Consider the following 25,029-nt stretch of genomic DNA (forward strand, 5'->3'; position numbering starts at 1 on the left):
TTCACCGTGTTAGCCAGGCTGGTCTCGATCTCCTGACCTCGTGATCCGCCAGTCTCGGCCTCCCAAAGTGCTGGGATTACAGGCTTGAGCCACCGCGCCCGGCCCATATCTGCACTTTTTAAAAAAGCTCTGGTGAAATGAAAAACTAAAATATAAAAAAATGGTATATTTATAGCACTGTCTTTAAGATTGAAGGACAGTATATAAGTCTTTTTTTATACATCCTTGTGAGTAGTTATACTTCTGGGCAAATTTTTTATAACTTTATTTTTATTACTTTTATGAGGAATTTTATTTCTACCTTTTTACCAAACCCTGAAGGTGCATTCTGGGATGCAGTTATAGACAATTCTTAGTGTTTGATTCTAAGACAAATAAAAAACCAAATGATACAGAACAAAAGCCAAGAACAAATGTCAAGGAGAGAAGTCTAATATAAAAATCAAATAAATAAATAAACTTAATAAAATACTTTAGCAAATAACTGTCACAATAATATGTTCAGATATTTTAGTCATACATACAGTCGAACTAGACACATTGCTTACTTACCATGCATGGTAGTACATCAACAGGGTTGTAATCACAAAAACGCGTAGAATTTCCAACAATCAGAGATTATGGATAATGGAATGCATTACATTCCAAACAAGAGAATGTCTATTCCTTTGAATTTCTCTAGCATAATCTGCAAGATCATCAATGTCTAAAACAAAATATTTTTGTTTGATGTGATGTTGCATTAGAGGGTCTCAAATAATCTAGATTTCCCTGATATTCTGTCTTGTTTAGGATTTAGATCTGTGAGTTAATATTCGGCGTAGTGGGACTAACTCACTTTTGTACATTAGAGTCACATAAGGAGCTGTATACAAGTAAACCTGATTGAGCCTCACTCCCTAGGATATAACTGCACCTACCTTTCAGATCTTTTGATACACTAAACTTTCGGTTGGGATCAAAGAGCTTTATTTTGCAAATGTCCAGAAATGGTTCTTGTTTACATGTCCTGTAGAGATCCTCTCTCTTTGAAATTACTGTATTTATTCCATCACAGACACACACATGCACGCAAAATACAAAAATACACACACATCCACATTCATGAAATATTTGTTACTTAGAAAAATTATTATGATTTTGATATTAAATACAACTGCATATAGAATAAGTTACATAAAACAAATTAGTTAATATGACTCCTGTCTTCCTAATCATAATAGTTTTGGCATTCCAAGTTTACATAAAATAGAGCTTAATGAACTAGTATTATGTGATAGTTGTAACACTGATTTGTCTGCTCTGTGATGGCAGGTAAATTGTTATACCTTTTTCTGGTACAAGTCCACCACTTACACATAAGTTTCCTTCAATCTGCAACATTTCCTTGTTCTGTAGGTCTTCCAGTTGGCTCAGTAAATATTAAAAAATTTTAGATAGTTTTTATTCATATAAATTAGATATTTACTAACTTTTTAGTTGATGATTTTCTAATAACATTGTATAGTGAGGGAGTGTTTCTTCAATTTTCTTCTGTTTAGCTTTTCATATAAATCAATTAGTAAGGAAAGCCAAGGTTACTTGGATGATGTCTTTGAATTGGAAACAAAAGTCAATTTCTGATTGTAGAGAAGAATGCTGACCAGCATACCACCAGTTCCTGGCACCTGTAGATTTTAACGCTGTGTGTGTGCTTTTCTTTTTTCTTGTGTTTTTTTTTTTTTTTTTTCCAACAGAGATAATGGACTTTTCTGAAGGATTTTTTATTTGAATGACATTTTAAAGATCTACCTAATGCATTTTTTCATACTAGTGCTCCGAGAGCAATAATATAGGTCCTGCTGGGCAGTAGGCAAAATGGATACTTCTATTCCCCATCTGATGTAGGTGGTAGAATATAATCAGGCCTGTTAGAAATCTTCCTTGATGCTTCTGAGCTTGCTGAGAGGTGGGTTTTCGATCATTTACAACTTTCTGAAATCTTTTTCTGCACACAGCTTGAATAAAGATTTTCAGAAAAGTCTAGTCGTATATTGCAAAAGTCATTTTAAAAAATTATCTTTGAAATATTCTAGATAATATTTTTAAATTGAATATATCTTTTTAAAACATCATTTACTAATAAACGATTATTTTGAAGTCTATAATAAGTCCTTTCACTTAAAAAACTGTCATCAGTTTTATAAGATGATGTGATAGTAGTTTACAATTTTATAATACTTATTTGGCGGAAGATGTTGTTTATATACTAAAAGTGATTTTAATAAGGCTTTGCAGCAAAACATGTATTATTTTCTTCTTATAAATACCATATTCTACATGCAGATTTCAGTTAGCGTTTACATCTGCTTATGAAATAGTCTACTACTACACTTGAAGAAAATATATAATCGTATCGCTATAAAGAAATTCAAATACATCAGTGAATATTAATAGACTTAACAAAAAGAACAAATTTCTGGTAATGTAATTGGAATTAGGTATGTGGTATTCTAGTGAATAATGTTAGATATGTTTAAACAACAAGATGAAATGAATTTGATTGAATGTATGTACAGCAATGTGTTTTGGTTCAATTTTTAAAAATATATAGAAAAACAATTTGAATAAATTGTATACAAGTAAGTACAATATGAAAATATTTGAGCACACATTCTAATAAAAATTGCAGAAAAGCATACATTTGATGAATTTCATTGTCGAGCTTAAGCATGCAACAAAAACCAGTGTGTAAGATAATATTGCTTTCACAATAATTAATGAATAACTTTGAATTCCTTACAACAAAAATTGCCTTAACACAGAAGTTGCAGTGGATTCATTGCTCTTGACTCAGGGATTAACATAATAAATTTTAAAAAGATATATTCAGTGAACATATTCAGTTATACCACGTGTTTAGTAGCTGTGTTTATTGAGGATGAAAACCTCTTAGATAAGAATCTTTCTTCACTATGATATTATATCCTCATGTTCTATCTCTTATGATAGCATCATTGCTTCTGTTTGGTGATCTACAAAGTTTTTGTCTAAGTCTTTCATTCTCGGAAGTTAGATGATTTTTAGATTGACAATAACATATCTACTTATAAGATAATGTATTTCATACTCTATCAAATAAGTAGGAATAGTAAAATTCTAGTATGCATAAATCCTACCATTTCCCCCAAGGTAAGTGAGCACTTACCTTGCTCACTCCTTTTAATCACCAACTTATATTTTACTATCATCTATTATAATAATCAGTGCATTGTGTATATGCCAGACTTTTTTTTTTTTTTCGCTTAAAGAAACATTTCTGGCAAAACACAAGTCATGGTTTAATTTACTTTTATCCCCTTTCTCCACATGCAGTAGCACAGCTGAACGTAGCTGAAGAAAATCCCACAGTCATTTTAAATAGTCTCTATTTAAAATTATGATCCAGAACATAACGTGAATTCTTTCTGCTGCCTAGAACTCATCCTACCTTTTCTTGGTTAATTTTCTTGATCACTGTTTTAGATAACTACTTCAAAAATTGTTACCGCGTGAACCTGGGAGGCAGAGCTTGCAGTGAGCAGAGATCGCGCCACTGCACTCCAGCCTTGGCGACTGAGCAAGACTCCGTCTAAAAAAAAAAATATATATATATATATATATGTATATATGTATTCTCAAATTTATAAAACTCCTCTATTATCAAAAAGCTCAGCTGATGATTCACTTCCTCTTTTACTAATTAGTTGGAAACAGAAGAAAATCTTAATAAATCCTGACTACTACACCTGCATGCATACCCAGTGGAACCTGTATGTTAACATGAATGAAATATCTGAGTTTTCACGTGGAGTCTAGATTTCATCCTCTCTAACATATTGTGGACATCGGTCCAGTAATTCATCTCTCTATACCCAGCATGTTTTATAATCATACCTCATTGATCATTACCATAACGTTTGAAGTTATTCTTATTTATCTTGATACACACACACACACACAAATGCACACACATCCTTCATACGTATGTGTATATTTACGTGTGTGCCTATTCCTCCAATTATCTCTTGAACATACTCCAGTTAGATTTTACCACTCCACTGAAACTCTCTGGCAAGCTTACCAGTAACCTTCACTTTATGAAACCTAATGGTTGACCTAGTTAAACAATCTCTTCTGTTTGTACCATGTTTTTTGGCTTCTAGTGAACTCTCTTGGTTTTTCTCTTACTACTCTGTTCACTTCCCCAATCTCTTTTGATCATTCTTTGTCTTCTAGTTGACATCTAAATAATTGGGCACCCTAGTCTGGCATTTGTTCTTGGATTTCTCTAATGATGCTGAGTCCTTGGTGATTTCATCCAGTCTTACGGCTTTAATGATCAACTGGATGCTGTAATCTCCAAATTTCAACTGTGGACCTCTCTACTGAACTCATCTTCTATGTCCAATGACTTACCAGACAGCTCCACTTGGATATTAAATAAATCTTTCAAAGTTAAAATATTCAGTTCAATACTGTACTTCTTTTTCCCCTAGATTCGCTTTTCCCCCAATCATCCCATTCTCATTAAGTGGTGTGTTTTTCCATTTAGGAAAATGCTTGAAATCATCTTTGGCTTTTATTTATTTTTATTTTGGCTAGAAATGCAATTTTTAACTGTTACTTTTGGTTCAGAGGTACATGTACAGGTCTGTTATATAGGTAAATTATATATTGTGGGGGATTGAAGTACAGATTATAGAAATCCGTATTTTTAGCAAATTTTGTTAGCCCTACTTTAAATATATCCATAATTCAATTACTTTTCAACAACCAGCTGTTACTGCCTTGGCCCAAGTCATCCATCAGTACTTGCCTGCGTTATTTCAATAACTTCTTAAGAGGTCTTAATACATCCACACTTGTGCCTGTTATTCTCATTAATATGGTTAGATTGATTCACCAGAAACGAGCTATATAATATATTGTTCTGTTCAAAAGTGTTTAATATTCTCATATTATGTGGAATTCTCTGCTCTTACTTAATGGTTTTACATGATAGACCACTTTTCCAATTGCTGTTACCATCTGCTTTGCCTCATATTCTACTTAAAAAAACAAACAAACAAACAAACAAAAACACCTGAGACAGGGTCTTGCTCTTTCACCCAGACTGAGTGCAGTGCTGCAATCAAGGCTCACTGAAACCTCGAACTCCTAGGTCAACCAATCCTCCCACCTCAGCCTTCTGGGTAGCTGTGACTACAGGCACATGCCACCATGCCCGGCTTATCCTGCTCTTAAGATCAATTAATTTTAGCTAAATGAAATTTCATGTTTCCTCCATCAATCCTAGGGCATTGCAAACTCTTCAGTGGTAATTTATCCATTTAGAAGACTGAAAATTGCAAGTCTTAAATTCAGTGAAAGCTATTTCAAAACTTTAATATGCTTACTGCAGTTTTGAATGATTTTTTTGTATTTTCCGAGAGAGTGCTTGAACTGTCAAACTGAAATCTATATGATAGACTATTGATTTTTAACAGATAATAACTGTGAATACATTTAGGTTAATTGTTGGATTCTTTAGACAAAAACTAAGGATAAAGTTCAGTCCACTGTCATTCAACTTACAAAATGAAAAGTCAATTCAGAGCTTAAGTATATGAAACACTATAGTTAATTTTCTGTATGGCTATTTGCATTTAATTCCAAAGTTCACTATACCCAGTAGAGTGACAAGAGCTTTGATAATACTGGAATCAAAATTTAAAACCAAACACAAATTTATATTAATTTTCTAGTAGCATATTCCTTGATAAACATTTGAATAAATAGATGTAAATTTTTGATTGATTGGTGAATAATTTGTTTATAAACTAGAATCTCTTTTGGGGCCAAATGATAGAGAAAGTGATAATTAACATATCATACACAAGTTTGTAGAAGCAAGAGACTAAAGAGCAATGAAACTGCATGCTTTCGTTGTGTGTATTATAGAGAACATGTTAGAGATTTACTGTGACATAACTACCTCTTTCTACGTTACTGGAAACATGGCTAGCTTTGTTTAAATCAGCATCATGAGTTGGCACACTGCAGATATTACCACTAGGTAGAATACTTTTTAAATACCCACTCATACAATTTGCCACAATTTTCCCTGTACTATAAATACTCAAACACTTTCCATACCTGCATATCCTGACACAGTATTAGAAGCTGGATAAAGGCTGTTTCTTATCACTTTTATATGTTAGCAAAGATACATATAATTTCCTAGACCATTTCTGCTTCATGGGTCTGTAGCACCCCTGTCACCAGATTTACCTTTAATAAAAATATTCATAGTGTTTTATTAATCATCTGGTGATTGATATATATTAGTGTAAAGATTCATCACAACCTGACACACAATTTTCCTTGATTTTTATAGAAAAGGTATCATGTGGAATATATACTACGCCTTGTATTCTTTTAATTTTTTTTTTTTTTTTACAAAATCCATACTGTATCAATGGTTTATGGTTGTTGCAGCATTGTATATTTTATCCAACACTGGGAAGGTGTTTTAATAAGACTTCTGGCTTTGCTTGAAAAGGATACATTTTATCAGCATTTCCAATCCTGTTTCTCCAATACACTATTTTATCTTAATAACTTTCTGTTAGATCCTCTCTGAAGAGTTTCTTATCTTTTAATTGAAGACTTCTAACAATTACAAGAAGCTTCATCTGTATATACAGTGTTTATATAAATTACCTATTCTTCATGGAGGGTTACTTTACGCTAAGACAAACAAAAAGCAAAAACAAAACCAAACAAAAGCAGCTCAGTGGAGTTCATCTATGTGTTATCCAGTTATTCAGTTATTGGTTGTTTCTATATCTCTATAACAAAAATAATTTGATGAAATTGCAATTTTCAGATTTTGATTGTTTTAGTAGTTTTGATGTTTCTTTCATGTTCTATATAAAATGTTTCCAATAAATATAGGCATATTTATTTAAAGATAAATGTTATAAGTTATATATGAGTTAGGCAGAAAGACAGCCTGAGGATCATTCAAAGCTCACCATATGGATATATTTTACCCTTCTTGAACTTCTCACCCAATGTGTAGTTATAAGGCATCATGGCAAATCAAGTGTATGAACCATTCAGCATATCTCCATATTCAAAATAAAACACTTATTTGCTATAATAATATCAGCACATACAACAATAATTATACACATAGGTTATATAAGATTTCTTATACATCTAATGACATAGACATGATAACATGTATTTAGTATAATGTGATTGTTTAAAAAGAAAATATGTGTGTGTGTAACCTGCATATAAATATACATATATGTATGTATATATTGCCAGATACTTTTAATTTTCTGGTATCAGTGCAATTAAACCAATGCTATTAATAATGATGTGTTCTATAACATAACAAATCTCATACTGGTGACAAAATTTGGTCACTAGATGGCACTGATATTATGGAACTAGTGCCAATTTAAAATACTTTTTAGAACTTCCATAATGGACGAAGTAGAGTCTGATTTGCACGATGAACTTAAAAATCCTCAGCAACAACAAAACAAAATGTACAATCTGTTGGGCAGCACATCGATCCCCAAGAGAAGAGAAGCATGTGATGTAAGCTGCATTATTGCTGAAGCCTACTGTCTAGAGAGAGGTTTCAGGCTGGAGCACAGGGACGAATCATTCAATTCTTTTCCCTATTAGGAGACAGTGTTCTGAGTTTGGGTGACAACGTGTGCAGGAATTCACACAGCGGGGTAGCAGAAAGGACAGAGTCCTGTGAAGAAGACAGAATTTCAGAAAGAGAGAGAAATGGCTCTGGAGATCTTCAGTGCTCTCTGTTGGAGATTTCAGTTAATTATTGCTTAGTGCCCGTGTGTGTGGAAACAATGCAAGGCCATAGAAAGAACCACTGAAATGCTAGAAGTGTCGCTTTGGTTGTGCGGCCGTAATAGGCCTAAACTAAAGGCTGTTCCCAACTCACCTAACAGCTTCAAAGCAAACCTCAAAGGAATAAAATTGTTTTCAAGTAACTTAGTGTCTCAGAAGAGACTGGACATACTTAAGGAGTACAAAAACGTACAGCACTCAAAATATATCAATTACAATGTCTGGCATAAAATAAAAAATCACGGCATATGGAAGGTGAAAAAACCCGTAATAAGGAAAAACAGAAAGAGTATCAATAGAAACATACCACTGATGACATAGATGATGGCAGTAGACAGGAACACTACCCGATCCATTTTTTTATGTGCCCTGCATATGTATTTAGAAGATACAGAAAAGACAAGCAAAACAAGGAGAGATGCCGATGATATAAAACAGTTCAAATACAATTTTTATATATTAAAAGAACAACATTTTCAATATTGAAAAAGACCTTGAATAGGATTAGTAGCATAGTGGATACTGCATAAAAAGACTAGCAAAATCAAGACATAGCATCATAATCTTTCCAAAGGTCAGGTGCTATGATTTCCTCTTAGGGGAGTAGATACCCAGTAATGGGACTGCTGCGTCGATTGGTATGTTTAGTTCTTTGAAAAAGCTTTGTACTGTTTCCTGTTTTAGGCAGGAAAAAGATGGATGTATCATTTGACCTGATCTGTGTCTTTTCCATGCTGTGAGTATGGAGTGGACAAAGGCTCAGAATGGGACTTTTATTTGTCCTGGTAGATAAAGCAAGAAGCATAGAGAAGTAATGTTCCCAAAATATTCTGAATTTCTTCATAGTGTATTTTTTGACAATAGACTGTTTTATGGTGATGTATGTGAAAACATACTGGAAGGACAAGCACAATGACTAGAGTTAACATTTGTTTAATAGGTGCTATACGTCACCCATTGTTACAAGCATATCATCTGATATTGTAGCATCTCCTGTAGGGTATTGTGCTTCTTGCTTAAAAAAAAATCTCTCATTTGTCTGTAATTTCAACTAGATTACTATACTGCTTGGGCACTGGGCATTAATTATATCACTGATTCTAACAATATTTATCATGTTGTTAATATTTATCAGTGCTCGGCTCAGTACCTAGCACCGAGCCTGCCTAATCTTATTTAATTCTCACCAGACTTGGATTAAAGCAACCAACACTAAATATGTGTATTAGTCCACTTGTGCTGTCATAATTCTTCACATTAAATGTCATCAAAATCTCAGTAGCTTTCAATACAAAAATCTGTAGGTGTCTTTTCAGTATGCTGTAGCAGCATGCTGTAGACTTGAGTCTGGGTTCTGCTCTGCTCCACATATTCTCTTAATTCAGGAAACAGGCTGCAGGAAAAGATCCCATCTGGGGTGTGATGTTTGAAAATTTCCATGATAAAATACCAAATGTAGTTTTAAAAGAAGACAAATACTAGAGAATAGTGTGATAAAATCCTATGTATATGTCACCCAGCTTCAATAGTTATCAATACTTTGCCCTTCCAATTCACACATTTTAACTATCACACTTTATCTGTTTTCTAGTAGGGAATTTTGACTTTGTATTAGATACCAAAACATTTTAAATTTTAGATTTTAAAAATAGTTGATCCATATGATGTATGACTCCCTCAAAACCTTGAAACAATGCAGTCAATACTTACTGGTGACTAGTTGCGTGACTTGAGAGCAGTATGGTTTAATAACATGGTATCAGTGTTCACAGGGTGAATTCAATTGTGTGGCATAAATTATCACCACATCTCTGACCATGTTATAGTACAGTTTTAAAAGGAAGAGCTTCATAATATAATTTGGCTGATTCTTTCAGATCTCTGTTTGCACTTTCCATAGTTTTATGACAAGAAAGTAGATTTTACCTCAAGATGTACATTTTAGATCTGACTATCTTCTTGGCTTCTTTATCTCTTGGTGATTTTTCTTTTTATAGATTTAGGGGGTACAACTTAAATTTTGTTTTATCAATTTTTTGCATGGTAGTGAAATCTGAGCTTTTATATTAACCATCATCCTGATAATGTACCTTGACATGGAGTCATGTGAAGTGTTTTATTATTTATTATAGGAATTGTCTCTTCCTGTAGTCGTTTTTTGTCCTAATTGTATTTTGTCTTTTACTAAATATATTATGTATTGGCCATGGACAAATATTATAAACTATTTGCATGTGGTTCACAGGATCAAGAGAAAACTCTAGCAGCAAAATACATTGTCAATTAAATAGAGTATGGGAAAGTTATTACTTTACTTTGAGATGGAATATATGTAGAATGCTTTTGGAAATCACAATGAAATAGATGGGTGTATGAAACTCCTATTTGTTGCTTAGATCTGCATATCGGTAGATTTAGCCAATTTATTATGTGCTTTACAGATTTTAAAATCTTTACAAATATTCATTCATTTAATCTGCATAGGTATCCTTTGAAATCTATATTCTTATCATACCCATTATACAGAAAAGCAAACTGAGATACCGCTAAGTAAAGTAGTTAACCTCAGGTTTTAGAGATTATAGGTGCCACAGCCAGGATATAAGCCTATCCATTCTGGTTCTGCAGTTTATGGTCCTAACTATTGTATTACATTAAAGTAGGTAGGATGCCTGTGCAATAAAATAATTACTCAGGTCACATTTTGAAAACCAGCATTTGGACAACTGTCAGTTCGAACCACCTAGTCTCATGTTTTAAGTTTAAAAATAAAAATATCTAAAAGGTTTATTTTACTAAAGCTTTATTACCATAATATTTTAATTTTAAATATTCATTTTAAAGTATTGAGCATGGAATATGGAATAGACTGTGTACATGTATTAAAATATGGGTACTTATATTAAAACATAAATGCATTCAGCCATAGTATAATTTTATATAACTATAATAATCTAATGTAGATAACATTTTATACTTAAGGGGTCTGTGACAGAATGCTAGAAATGTTTCTTTTCTCCTTTCTTTCATCAACACTTCCCCATTTGGTCATTTACTAAAAACACTATCAATTCCACCTTAACATATTTCTGGAATTCACTTCCTCCTTTCCATTTTCACTACCATTGCCTTTCCCAGTGTGTCATCAGTGTAATGTATTCCCAGTTGTTCTCCCTCGCCACCATCTTAGTCTTTTGGGCTGCTGTAACAAAATACCATAAAGTGGCTTACACACAACAGAAATTTATTTCCCACAGTTCTAGAAACTAGGAAGTCCAAAATCAAGGTGCTAGCAGGATGGATTTGGTGTGTGCCGAGAGCTCGCTTTGTTATAGATGCTGTTTTGTTCTTGCGTTCTTATATGGTGGAAGGGGCTAGCTTGCTTTCTGTGGGCTGTTTTATAGGTCACTAATTCTAATAACAAGGGCTTTACCCTCATGATCTAATCAACTCCCAAAGGCCCAACCTCCAAAAATACCATCACAGTGGGGCTTAGGATTTCAACATATGAACTTTGAGGGGACACAAACATTGAGACCATAGCACCCTCTCTAATTTACTTAATTTTTCCCGCTGTGTGAGTGATCTGTTTAAATCACAAGTGCATCTACCTTACTCCTCTGCCTAAAACCTATCCTGTCCTTTTCCAATTGTTCATAAAACACCCAATAACCTTCAATAGGTATTTACCTTTTCACAGTGTTATTTACATATAAGTCACATAGCACACAATTCACCCATTAAACTGTACAATTAGAAGCTTTTATTCCTAGAATTGTACAACCATAAACACAATCAATTTTGGATCATCTAATCACTTCTTTTGGTCATCACCCCCCAATCTCCTCACCACCACCTCCTATTCCCTTGCCTGCCCTAAGCAGCCTATTCTGGAAATTTCAAAGAAATTGGATTATTCATTATTTGTCCTTTGTTATCAGCTTTTTCCTCTTACTGTAACATTTTCATGGTTCATCCATGTTGAAGCATGTGTGAGTACTTCATTTCGTTTTTGTTTTGTTTTTGTTTTGTTTTTTGTTTTTGCCAAATAATATTCCTTTGTATATATATACACCACTCGTTTGTTTGAATCCATGAACCAGTGAATAGGCATTTCAGTTGTTTATGCTTTTTGGCATTATTAATAATGCTGTTATTAGCATTTATGTACAAGTTGTTGTGTGGACATACATCGTCATTTCTCTGTGGAATGTAACTGCAACTCTCTGTTTAACATTTGGAGGAACCGTCAAATATTTTATCCAAAACATCTGCACCGTTTTACATTCCCACTCACAGCGCATGAGAGTGCCAGTTTCTTCACATCCTGGCCAACATGTGTTAACATCTGCCTTTTTCATCATACCCACTCCAGTGAATGCAAAGTAGTATCACGGTTTTGATTTAAATGTCCTTGATGGCTAATGATTTTCAGCATCTTCTCTTGATCTTATTGGTCTTTCTTTGGCTTTGGTACTTCTTATTGTAGTCTTGTTTGTTTCTCTAACTCTTTCATATCTTACCCCTTCCACTTCTTATTTAATTTGATAGCTCCAGTGAGCTCCTTTAAACTCTTTCAATACAGCATTTTTTCCCTTCAAGTTCAAGCCCACGTAGTTCCCATTTTAATCCTACTTTTCTTACTTTTTTCTTGGTGAGGACTGACTTTGGAGGGGTACAACCTGTGCAACTGCACAGGTTCCACACTCTGAAGGACCCCAAGTTTAGGCTAATATGCTGCGGTCATCATCTTGACATTTTAATAGATTTTGAATAGAAACCCCCATGTTTAATTTTGCAGTTGACCTTTAAAATTCCATAGCCAGTACAGTTCCTGACTTATCATTATGACTTGTCCTTCCATTTGACATAAATACCTACAAGAAACTCTTCCTCACGTTTGTCTACCAAATTAGGTTTCCTTTCTGAATGTCATCTATATCAGTGTGCATTATAATTTGTAATTTTTTCCTCTGATCCTTATGAGCTGAGAGACCAAGGGCTTTGCTTTTCTTATCCATTTTTCTTTTTTAGATATGTACAAGTAAACATGCTACTTTATTGATTCCCATTAAAGCATCGAAAATAAATGTTTTGTGTCTAATTTTTGAAACCAAATATTGTACATGCCATCACATGTTTAAAATATCTTATTGGCATGTTTTGGTGTTTGAAATCCTCATTTTAAATTGAATCACATATTTTAAAAATAAAAATTACAAAAATCACTAATGAAATAAACACATTTAGTAGGCAAAAAATGTCCACTTTTCAATTTGAATGCAAGCATATTTCTAGCCCCAGAACCCAGCTAAATGTCTGTTACATAGCTGCGGTACATACATAGTTCAACCTCACAGTTGTTACTCAGGTGGTAAATCATATATCAAAAATAATTAAACATGAACTCCAGGGCCAGACAACCTGGGCATTCAGCTGCTAAAGCTTATACGCTGTGGGACGTGGGCTAGTTACTGAATATTTCTGTGTCTCAATTTCCTAATCTTAAAATGGAGATACTAGCCTCAACCTCATCGTGATATCATGGAGATTAAATAGACTAGTACATGTAAAGCTTTTTGGATGTTGTCTGACAAGTATAATTTGTCATAGGTATGTATTGCCTTTTATCATTATTACATTCAATTCCTATTTGTTGAATAAATTTTTGATTTTATTATCAAAGAAAAGAGGAAGACACCAGGACCTAATGAGGAAACTACCAAAGTGAAAAACTTTGATTGCATATATTTATCTTTCTGACATCATTTACACCGCCAGGAGAAAGGGTAATTATACAAGAGGTCAGCTCATGAAATTGAAATAAGAAGAAGATTAGAAGGCTAGGAGCAAACCCAGAGGAAATATCATTATTGCTAGTAGTAGATAGAAGAATCTTACAGGGAGGGAAAACAGTATTTCTGTTTAAAATTCTTAGTATGACTGTAGAAACTGGTGGATGTGATATAATATTAAAACAATTTTGGGAAGGTAGTTTGGATGAATTAATTCTAATAACTTTTGGAGAGTGTTGGTTTTTCTGTCTACATATTTAGCAGTTATGCATTGTCTTTACCTCAAAGTATTCGAAGTTCAGTTTACTTACTCATCAGAGAAATAATGTCATTAGAAATGAGGCAAACAGAATATCTAAAGCAGGGGTCCACCTGGGGTGCATATTCTTTTGTGGATCTGCATTGATCTTGGGTTCTGCCTGTGGTCCCTATTTGTCTGTCCATCATCAGGAGAACCTCATGACCCCACTCTCTTCTGATCATATTCTTGCTTCTCTCACTTCTTTCTTAAGTCCTCTTAGGGCATCTGCCTGGAATTCCTTTCCTCAACACCACCCTTCTTTCACTGTTTACAGATCACAATCCACACTTTGGTTTATCAGGAAACATACCTACCCCATTCCTCCACTTACTCCTAGAAAGATACAGTTTGCCTACATGGTACTTTTCACATTTATTTGTATTGTACTGTAAAATTAGTATCTATCTTATTTGTTTAACTTTAATGCCACCAAGGATATAAACTATTACAGTTCACTCAGCACTGCATTCCAGTGCCTGGCTGCTTATTGTAAAATGCATGTGCGCACGCACACAAACACACACACACACTGACACAAAATAATTGTTGAATGGTTAAGTGACATGATCCATCAATCTCCCAAAAGGCCAAAGGAGTTAATGGTTCTAAAAATGTTCCATGACACAGTGGAAAGAAAAGAAAGTTCTGTAATACTGGCCACCTCAAATATGCTGTGAGCTATAATCAGATTCTAAATTTGGCAATAAATGTCTAGTCAGGTGAGGTCACAAAAAATAACCTATAAACATGACACACTATATAATTTCAATTGTTTGACAATTAAAATAGTAAAAAAAAACTTTATGTTGGAAATAAGCTCAGGAAGTGGTTATCACATAGATTAAGGGATTTTTGAAAGGACAATAAACTCTAAAAATAATCATATTTTTAAAATATTGAAAAACCGTTTAAGTAAGCGGTTCTTAAATTGATCTTCTAGAAAGGCAAAGAACATAACATCAAATCAAATTTCAGAGAGTGCGTTTTTGTAAAGGATGGAATAATAATGTACAGTCAGACACTTTGCTTTCTAATCATCTTACTTAATTCAGTGATAGAACCTGGAAATACTAGACAGACAGCTAAAATGCCCATTAACCTGTCTCAATCAAGGATCAGATGCCTTAAATGAATCTTCAGTAGGTGTTGAATCAGAGCCAAGATATAAATGAATTTTCTTTCGATATTTGTAATGTGTTTCTGTAGCACAAAGAGAGACATGTCCTTTAGAATGTCAGAAACGGAAAAAAAAAAAATGACCCTGGACTTTTAGTGCAAGTATTTGACTCAAATGCATGTTGCGCATCATTACAGAGCCAATGGTGATTCTGAGAATGGCTTCTAATTTTCCTAGGACTCACACACTTGGGCAAAGTGCCTGTTTTTCCAGAATTTAAATTAATAATTTCAGGTATATTGATAATAACTTTTAAATGCCAACATTTGTACTGATAACATCTATATACACCAGTAGTTTTTCACAAGTCAAAACCTTATCATATATAACAGGTAATTACAAGAGAACATGTTTATTTTCAAGCAAAGATCATGTAACTTTAAAATTTACTTTTTAATACTGTGAAATAATTACATTTTCTTTATAAAAATGAATAATTTGCTTTGCATTGTTAATAATGTATTTCATTGTTATATTCCAATAAAGTTAATTAAGTACAAATGTTTAACCCATAGTAAATAATAGCTGCAGGAGTACATTTTCTTTATGCAACTGCATGTAAATTTTACTATAACATAATTTGCTTTCTAAAAATATTGGAATATAATGTTTCTGTCCTAGAAGTTTAAATGACTTTTACATGAAGTACCATAAATATTTTCTCACATTTGTTCAACTATACTATCACACTATGGGATGAAATCTGAAGTTCCAACAAGACTTCAGTAAAAGCAATTTATTCCAAGAAAAGTATGTAGTTCAAATAAGTCATAATTATTTATTTAGGCAATCAGGAACTATTTTTAATATAATATGAAAATTTGCCAGTAACTCAAAGGCAAGTAGGATGTTGCCATGTAAATACAGAGAGAAGAAAAGGGAAAAAGTGTAAAACAGATCTGTGAAGAGTATTTATTCAAAGCACAGGATATTGTGGAGAGTACAAGTAATTCAAAATAATTGGAATTGATGACATCTAAATTGTAAAGTGCACTTGGACAGAAAGGTGATACCACATGAGAGGTCTTTAAACATCAGGCTGAGTGATTGGGTTTTATTTGGAGTCACTGAAATGCTTTTTATCATTATACAGCCAGGGTACATGAAACCTTCCTGAAGCTATGAGAATGTAAAAAGTGTGCTTTTTTAAAAAAACTTATTCTTAGCTATACAAGAAATACTTTCTACATCAGGAATGGTTTCTTTTTTCTGTTTGCCAGAGAAACATAGGAAGTAACATAATGTTATATGTTTGGTCACCATTTTGCATACACAAGCATAAAATCTTTCTTTTTCCTGAATCGATGTAAACAGAGCCCAGACGGCCGTATCGAAGTCAAAGGGCAGCATGGAAGCTCGTCACTGCATATTAAAGATGTGAAGTTGTCAGATTCAGGGAGATATGACTGTGAAGCTGCAAGTAGAATTGGAGGGCACCAAAAGAGCATGTACCTTGATATTGAATGTAAGTTGCTTTCCTTTTGTATTTTCATTAAAAGAACTTTGTGTGCTTTGAAAAAATATGATTTTTAGAGGAAAACCAAAATATATATGTAGTTCATGTTTCAGTATTTAATGCATAGCTTTAATGCATATCTAAAATATGATTTTTAGAGGAAAACCAAAATATATATGTAGTTCATGTTTCAGTATTTAATGCATAGCTTTAGAGAAAATATAGTAAAATCATTCAGTCAGTTATTGGAGACATCTAGTGGATATTACGAGACATTCCACAGTGCTGTATATTTCATCATTTTGATACTGCTTTTTCTGAAAATGGTGACTTTCTTTTTTTGCAACATTGAACTCAAAACACAATATAAACTGAAAAATATTAATTATCAGTAATTGGTCAATATCACTTTAAATTTTTTTTATTTCTTTATAATATTTATGATTATGTCTCAGATATGTAGTGTTTACATATCTTATTCAAATTGTTACGCTATTTTACATTTTCCGAAACTATAAATAGTATTTTAAATGCAGTGAAATGTACTCATATGATATCTTATCAAAATAGTGTTTATTTTCTGTCTGGAAGAAAGGACCATGAAGAGGATAGTTTTTAAAATAAATTAAAAAATGTACATAACTATGTGAGATTTGGGAAATGGGAGGGCTAATGTAAGTCAAGCTTTCACAAAACCCCGCTGGTCACTGCGTGGAATTTAAAAATAATTTGGTATACATGCTATTTAAAAAGGAAGAAACTTAACATCGTTCTCAATAAATATTTATGAAGCATCAATATTGGAAAGTCTCTGATGCTTGAAAGGACATAGCTGTTCTTAGTGGAATGTATGAGATATTCTTATTGACAAAGTATTTCTATTGGAGCATGTCTAGTACATTAATATTGATAGAATGCAATGGTAACTGTGAAACAAGATGCATTCTTTTATCAAGAATGCCTTCAGAAAGAAAATATTTTCTCAAGAATACACATAAGTTATCTATATTATTTTACATTTTTATAGACTGTGCTTGTCAAGAAATTCATGGAAAAACCAATCAGAAACTTCTAAAGGAAAAAAGGATTATGAAAGGTAGTCAACAATAGAAGGCAACTTCATTCTGACACAAATTACTGACTTCATTTGCTGATATTAGGCAGCTTCTAAAAAAGGCACTTTATCTCCCTCACACTTTCTAAAAAACAGAAAAACGAAAAGCATTGATAATATTGAGAACACACAAAGGAGGAAGTGATGCCAATAACTTATTTAGCTTTTTCCTCTGATAGTTTTTTCTGCTTTTTTTCCATTGTTACAGTATATTTCTTTTTCAGATCAACAACATCATTAGCAAATTATAAATACTTTACACATTTACAGTACATTTGTTATATTTTTAATTAAAATTTGTATTTTTAACCCAAAATTTACTTTATGATTTTTTAAAATGTGAATCTAAATGAATAAAAGAAAACCTTAGGAATGCCAAGATATGATTTATATGAGACCTCCTGGTCTCTTCCACTGTCCTACAAAAGTCCTAGGCAACACATTATCTTAATGAAACTGTATTTAGGGCTTTTCTTCTTTGCATTTCACTTATATTTTAAAACATTTGATATATCATAGGATTAGTACTAAATCTCTGTTGCAGGTACACAGAAAAGTGGAGTTTATGAGAAATGAGCACTGTTGATATTTCCAAAGCACAATAAGGCAGAGTGGCTCATGTAAGATGTGCTAGTATCAGAATAATAGGACTAGCTAATATGCTAATTAATAGTGTGTTATGTGTCCCTGGGTCCTCAATTTCCTTAGTTATAAAATAAAAGGGTTTAAAGAAGAGACTCTTGGGAGCTATTTATACTCAAGCATTTAAAGATACTTTTATTCAAGCGTATCCACATTCTCCAAAGATGCCCTGGGATTTCTGAATGACTGTCCATGCATGACAGCATAGGTATTTGTATAAAACAAATGAAAACCTAAACTAAGATTATAATTTATATATGTTTATGTTGTAAAACTTGATTGGAAACGGTTTTAAAAACCATACTAGGTCCACGTTAAGCTTCAGGTTTTGTGCTCAGTGATAATGGACACCAAGATGAATAAAACATAGCTCCGCCTTTATTAGAAGTCTACCATCAACTGGAGTTTACATTAAACCGCAGCATGTATTTAGATTTCAAAGTGAGAATGAAGAAAATATCAAGATAATGTAAAATGCTGATATATAATTACATGAGATTTTTCATTATTGGTTTTAGCTAGGTAGAAAATAATGGTATAAACAAACAACTGTATATTACAATTTGAATTATCTGCTGTTGTAATCTATTCATACCATGAATTAATAACTAACACAAAAATGTACATTGGATACTTTATTTTTCAAGGACTGATTTCTAACAAAGTACAAGTTGCTTTGGATCACATTGCATTCCTTCTTTATAGGTTTAAATATTGGTTTATGTTTCTGCTTAATTATTCTGAGGTAAATGTGTAGACTTAAGCTCACCAGAAAATTATGTAGTTTAGTTTATCTTTTTTAAACAGGGATGAAAGGTCTTGATTTGTAAAAGGATGTTTTGAGAATTCTTTGACTATCCCCTGAGATTATTATTGCCACCATGTTAATTAGAGGGTAACTAGGTTAATATACTTTGAAAAAAAATATTTTTCTTACTATTAACCTATCGTTTAAATGTAACTACTTTTTGTTTTCCCTAAACATTATTTTTCTGCAAATATTGTTGAAAATGAGTTGAATGGCTCTGATAACACTTGATTATTTTTCCTTTTTTTCCAAAATGAAACACTTAAATTTATTCTACTTGAGTGGGGATAATTAGGAAAATAAGTATCATCTGTTTTAAGACATTATTCAAATATATTTAAGTACAATAAAAGCCCATATATCATGTAAAATATGATGAGTTTTGACCTGTGTATACACCACCAAATCTATCATAATCTTCAAGATAAACATTTACACCACCCTCAAGAATTTTCTCAAGTCACTTTAAAATCTGTCCCTCCTTTTCACAATTATCCCTAGGCATCTATTTACCTACTTTTGATCACTATAATTTAGTTTACATTTACATGTAAGAATGGATATACATGGAATTATGCAGTATTATTTTTAATTTATTTTATTGTCTTTGAAATATACTTACTTACTTTTATTTAGGTATAGTTGACAAATAAGAATTGTGTATATTTAAGGTGTACAAGAGTGATGCTGTTAAAAATATATCATTAACATTAGTTTTGATTGACAAACAATAATTGCATACATTTATGGGGTACAATGTGATTTTTGTTATATGTATGTAGTGTTAAATGATTCAGTTAAGCTCATTAACATATCCATTACCTCACCTACCTATTATTTTTATGGTGAGACATTTAAAATTTACTCTTAGTTACTTTGAAAAACACATTATTATTGACTGTAGTGATCCAGCTGTGCAATAACCCTCAAAACCTATTTCTCCTGTCTATCTGCCTGTCTACCCTTTGATCAATAACACCCCATTTCCTTCCTCCCCGTGCACCCACCCCAGCCTCTGCTGACGTAATTTTACTCTCTGTTTCTGTGAGTTAAACTTTATAAGCTTCCACAGTTAAGGAAGATTATGAGGTAGTTGTCTTTCTGTGTCTGGCTTATTTCAGTAAACACGATGTCCTCTAGATTCATCCATGTTGTGCAAATGACAAGATTTATCATTTTTATATGGTCAATAGCATTCCACTCTGTATCTATACCACATTTCCTTTATCCTTTCATTACTGATGGACGTTTAGGTTGATTCCATATCTAGGCTGTTGTGAATAATACTGTCATGAACATGGGACTACAGACACCTTTACCAGGTATAGATTTCTTTTCCTTTTGGTATAAACCCAGACAAAGGGTTCCTGAATTATACGGTGGTTCTCATTTTCTTTTTGGGAGGAACTTTTATACCATTTTCTATGATGGCCATGTTAATTTGCATTCCCAACAACAGTGTTCCTTTTTATCTACTTCCTCTTCAATACTTGTTATTGTTCATCTCTTTCAATAAGGCCATTCTCATGAAGTGATTTCTCACTGTGGTTTTAATTTGCATTCCCCTAATGAGTAGTGATGCTGGGCACTTTTTTATGTACTTGCCGGCCATTTGTATGTCTTCTTTTGAGAAATATGAGTTAAAGATAATTTGCCCATTTTAAAATCAGGTTGTTTTCTTGATATTGATTTGTTTGAGTTCTTTGTATATTTCAGATATTAACCCTTTATCAGATGTGTGGTTTGCAAATATTTTCTCACATTATTTGAATTGTCTCTGCTGAGCTTTCACAGCTGGCAGACATTGGCATGTGGATGTGTTCATCAATAATTTATACTACTTGTTCCTGTTATTACATCATACAGATACAACAGAGTTTGTTTATCTAGTACCTATTGATGGACATTTTATGTGTTTTTAGTTATTGACTACTATGACAAAAAACCTCTGCGAAGGTTTTTGAAGATTGTGTGGATATATAAGTACTATTCTGTGGAATAAATATTTTTCTTTGATTTCTTAAGTTCGAATTTTCAAAAGCAAAGAATTATAATTTTGCTGTAGTCTAGTTTATTAAATTTATCGAACTGGACTTTTACATATTATACTATTAGTGTTTTTTTCTGAAAAAATTATTGTTTAATTTAAGGCCATGACAATTTATGTCTATGCTTTCTTTTTAAAAGTTTTGTAGATTTTGGTTTTACCTTAGGGCTGTGATTCATTTTGATTTCATTTTTGTGGAGTAGGTATTCATTGTTTTTCCATGTTTATGTCTAGTTGATCAAGCACTAGTTAATAGAAAGGACTTTTCTTTTTCTAGCTAAGAGTTTGACAAAATTGTTGATCATTTCAGAGTATTAGTTTTCCATTTTGTTAATTCATATTTTCTGTAATCTGTCTGTTTTCCAGTTTGATGATTCCGGCTTTATCTTCATTATTTCCTTTCTTCTATGTATTTTGAATTCACCTTTCACTTGTTGTAGATTTTTAGGTGGAATCTTAGTATAGTATTTTAGATAATTCTTATTTTCTAATAGAATCACATAACTCCAAATTTTCACTAAGCAGTGCTTTAACTGAATCCCCCAGTATTGTAGTATGTTCCATTTCTGTTGTGATTCAATTAAAAATATAATTTTCCTTTTAATTTCATCTTTGGCTCATAGCTATGTATAAGAATCTGTTTAACTTTCCGATATTTGGATTTTTCCTTGATATTTTGCTGTTATTGAGCTCTAATTTAGTTCAGTTGTGCTCAGAAAGCACTTTATTTTTTATTTTTATATGTATTAAGATCTGATTTATATCCAACCATACTATTTGGTGAATAGACGATTGTACTTGAAAAGTACATATATTCTGTAGTTGTTGTGTTTTAATGTCAGTTAGATCAAGGTAAATTATGGTATTTGTACTAGTCAGGGTTCCTCAGAGGGACAGAATTTTATATATATATATATAATTATATATATTATATAAATTATATATACACAATATATTACAGAATTATATATATATATTATTATATATATAATATTAACTCATACCATCACAGGGTGCCACAGTAAGCTATCTGCAGGCTGAGGACCAAGAAAGCCAGTCCGAGTTCCATAGCTGAAGAACTTGGAGTCCGATGTTCGAGGACAGGAGGCATCCAGCATGGAAGAAAGATGTAGGCTGAGGGCTAGGCCAGTCTAGTCTTTTCACGTTTTTCTACCTGCTTTATATTCTGGCCATACTGGCAGCTGATTAGGTGGTGCCCACCCAGATTAAGGGTGAGTCTGCCTCTCCCAGTCCACTGACTCAAATGTTAATCTCCTTTGGCAACACCCTCACAGACACACCCAAGATCAATACTTTGCATCCTTCAATCCAATCAAGGTGACCCTCAGTATTAACCATCACAGCATTGTTTTAAACTTCTGTCCTTACTAAATTTTGAATATAGCTCTTCTATCACATTAAGAGGTATTAAAATCTTCTACCACGACTGCGAACTATTTTTTCTCTCTTTTGTTGCTCTTTGCATTATGTATTTGGAGGCTTACAATGAGGTACATACACATTTATACTTTGTGTGTTGTGTTACTTTCCTGTTGCTGCTGTAATCAATTACAAAAGACTTAGTTGTATAATAAAACAAACTTACTGTCTTAACCATTTTGAAAGTCAGAGGTCTGAAGTGATTCTCAGTGGGTTAAAATCGAGTGTGGGTTGGGCTGTGTTCCCTTGTGGAAGCTCCAGGATTCTGTTATCTTGCTTTATTTCAGCTTCTCAGAGGCTGCCCACATTCCTTGACTCATGGATTCCTTCCATCCTCAGAGCCTACAACGGCAGATCTCATCTTTCTCACATCGTATCACTCTGACTCCGTTTTCTCCTTCACAAGTCCATCTCTGCCTCAGACTTTCTTGCAATTAATTGCATCCACTTGGATAATTCAAGATAACCTTCTCATGTCAACATCTTTACTTTAGTCATAGCTGGTAATATGTTTGCAGTTTCTGAAGGTAAAGATGTTAGTATCTTTGGGAGGTCATTATTCTCCCTCCTGTTTGTGTCATTATGAATTTCCCCTTTTATTGGGATAAAATATCTCTTTTTCTCTGCTGATCTCTCACTTGACATATCTTAGCTAATAATCAAATATCTACGCTAGCCCTCTTGTGCTTTTTGTTTGTATAACATTTTCCATTCATTTACTTTTAACCTATCTGCATTTTTATGTGAAGTTAAAATGTGTCGTTTGAGGTAGCATATGATAGAATATTGCTTTCTCATTGACTGTAAATCTACCTTATAATTGGAGTGTTTAAACAAGCAGTCAGTAATTAACAGGATCAGGGAATAAATATTTTACTTTTTCTGGGCTACATACAGTCTCTGCCATATTTTTTTTTTTCTCTTGTAAACCACGAAAAAAGTAAAGACCATCCTCATCTCTAAGCCACATATAAAAGAAGCCCTTGGGCAAGACTTTGCCCATGGGCTGTAATTTGCCATCCACTGGTTTGCCATCCACTGGTCTATTAAATTTAATCCCATTGTTGATACTCTTTCATTTAGGCCTACAATTTTTATTTATCTTCTGTTTTATTCCTATGTTTTTTCACATTCTGTGCCCATTTTTCTGCCTTCTATTGAATTATTCAAAGTTTTAGTATTTTATTTTAATTTATATATTGGCAATATTTGTGGGTTTTGTTTTCTTTCATTTTGTTTTGTTTTAGATGATTCTATAGGAATTATAAGATACAAACCTACATTTTGAGAGTCTCCTTGAAATAGACTTGAGTTCATATTTTGACACTTTACATAAAATGTGAAACATTGCAACCATATGGATTCCTTATGCACACCTTATCTAGCTTTCTTTTTGACGTCATGCATTACATCTAAAATCATTGAAAATCCCATCAGGAATTATGATAATTTTTCTTTTAAGTAGTTACAAATATTTTAAAGAACTAAAGAGAAAAAAAAATTTTATACGTATTCATCTATATGTGTTTTTTTTGTTCTCCCTTCATTTTTGAAGATCCCAATTTATGTTTTTCATCTGAAAAAGTTTCTTCTCCATTTCTTTGAGAGCAGATTTTCTGGAGATAAATTCCATTTATTTATCTTTCCTCAAATGTCCACTACACCTCTTCCTTCCTGTTTCTGAAGGATTGTTTTTCTTTGCTCTTGAGAATTCTATGTTGACATTTCTTTAAGCTTAGGGTTTCACTATCTTCTAGTCTCCTATGTTTTCTGTTTTATATATATATAATACTTTAAGTTCTAGGGTACATGTGCGCACGTGCAGGTTTGTTACATAGGTATACATGTGCCATGCTGATGTTCTCACTCATAGGTGGGAATTGAACAATAAGAACACTTGGACACAGGAAGTAGTCTCCTATGTTTTCAAAGAGAAAACCACATAAATTGACTCATTGTTCCTTCATGTGCCATGTATTATTTTATCTAACTGCTTTAAAGCTATTTTCTTTACCTTTGTTATTTATCAGTTTGATTAGCATGAGTCTAAGTGTTGCTTGTTTGAATTTTCTTGTTTGGAGTGTACTGAGCTTCTGGAATATGGGGATTTCTATTTGTCAACATGCTTGAGCCACGGTTTCTTTCTGGCCACTATTTCTTCAATTTGTGTGTGTGTGTGTAATCTCTTACTCATCTCTGGGACTTTACGTACACATACGTTATACCCTTTGAAATTGTTTCACAGGCTCATGAGATACCTCTCAGTTTTATCTATCTCATTTCTCACTGCCCTTCCAATTAGGTAATGTTCTCTTATTTCCTCTTCAAATTAACTGACTCTTTACTCCACCATCTG

At 32.9% G+C, this 25,029-nt stretch overlaps 1 protein-coding gene across 1 annotated transcript in view; it reads left to right on the forward strand.

Annotated features, from left to right (window-relative positions):
* The window catches only part of NCAM2 (neural cell adhesion molecule 2), a 422,844-nt gene that overhangs the window by 243,411 nt on the left and 154,404 nt on the right, over positions 1 to 25,029 (forward strand). The window contains exon 10 of the mRNA XM_011988436.1: positions 16,481 to 16,631. Coding sequence (XP_011843826.1) covers positions 16,481 to 16,631 — 151 coding nt within the window. The remainder of the gene's footprint in view (positions 1 to 16,480; positions 16,632 to 25,029) is intronic.

The sequence above is a fragment of the Mandrillus leucophaeus genome, unplaced genomic scaffold (assembly GCF_000951045.1).
Source record: "Mandrillus leucophaeus isolate KB7577 unplaced genomic scaffold, Mleu.le_1.0 Scaffold33, whole genome shotgun sequence".
In the NCBI taxonomy this organism is placed as follows: domain Eukaryota; kingdom Metazoa; phylum Chordata; class Mammalia; order Primates; family Cercopithecidae; genus Mandrillus; species Mandrillus leucophaeus.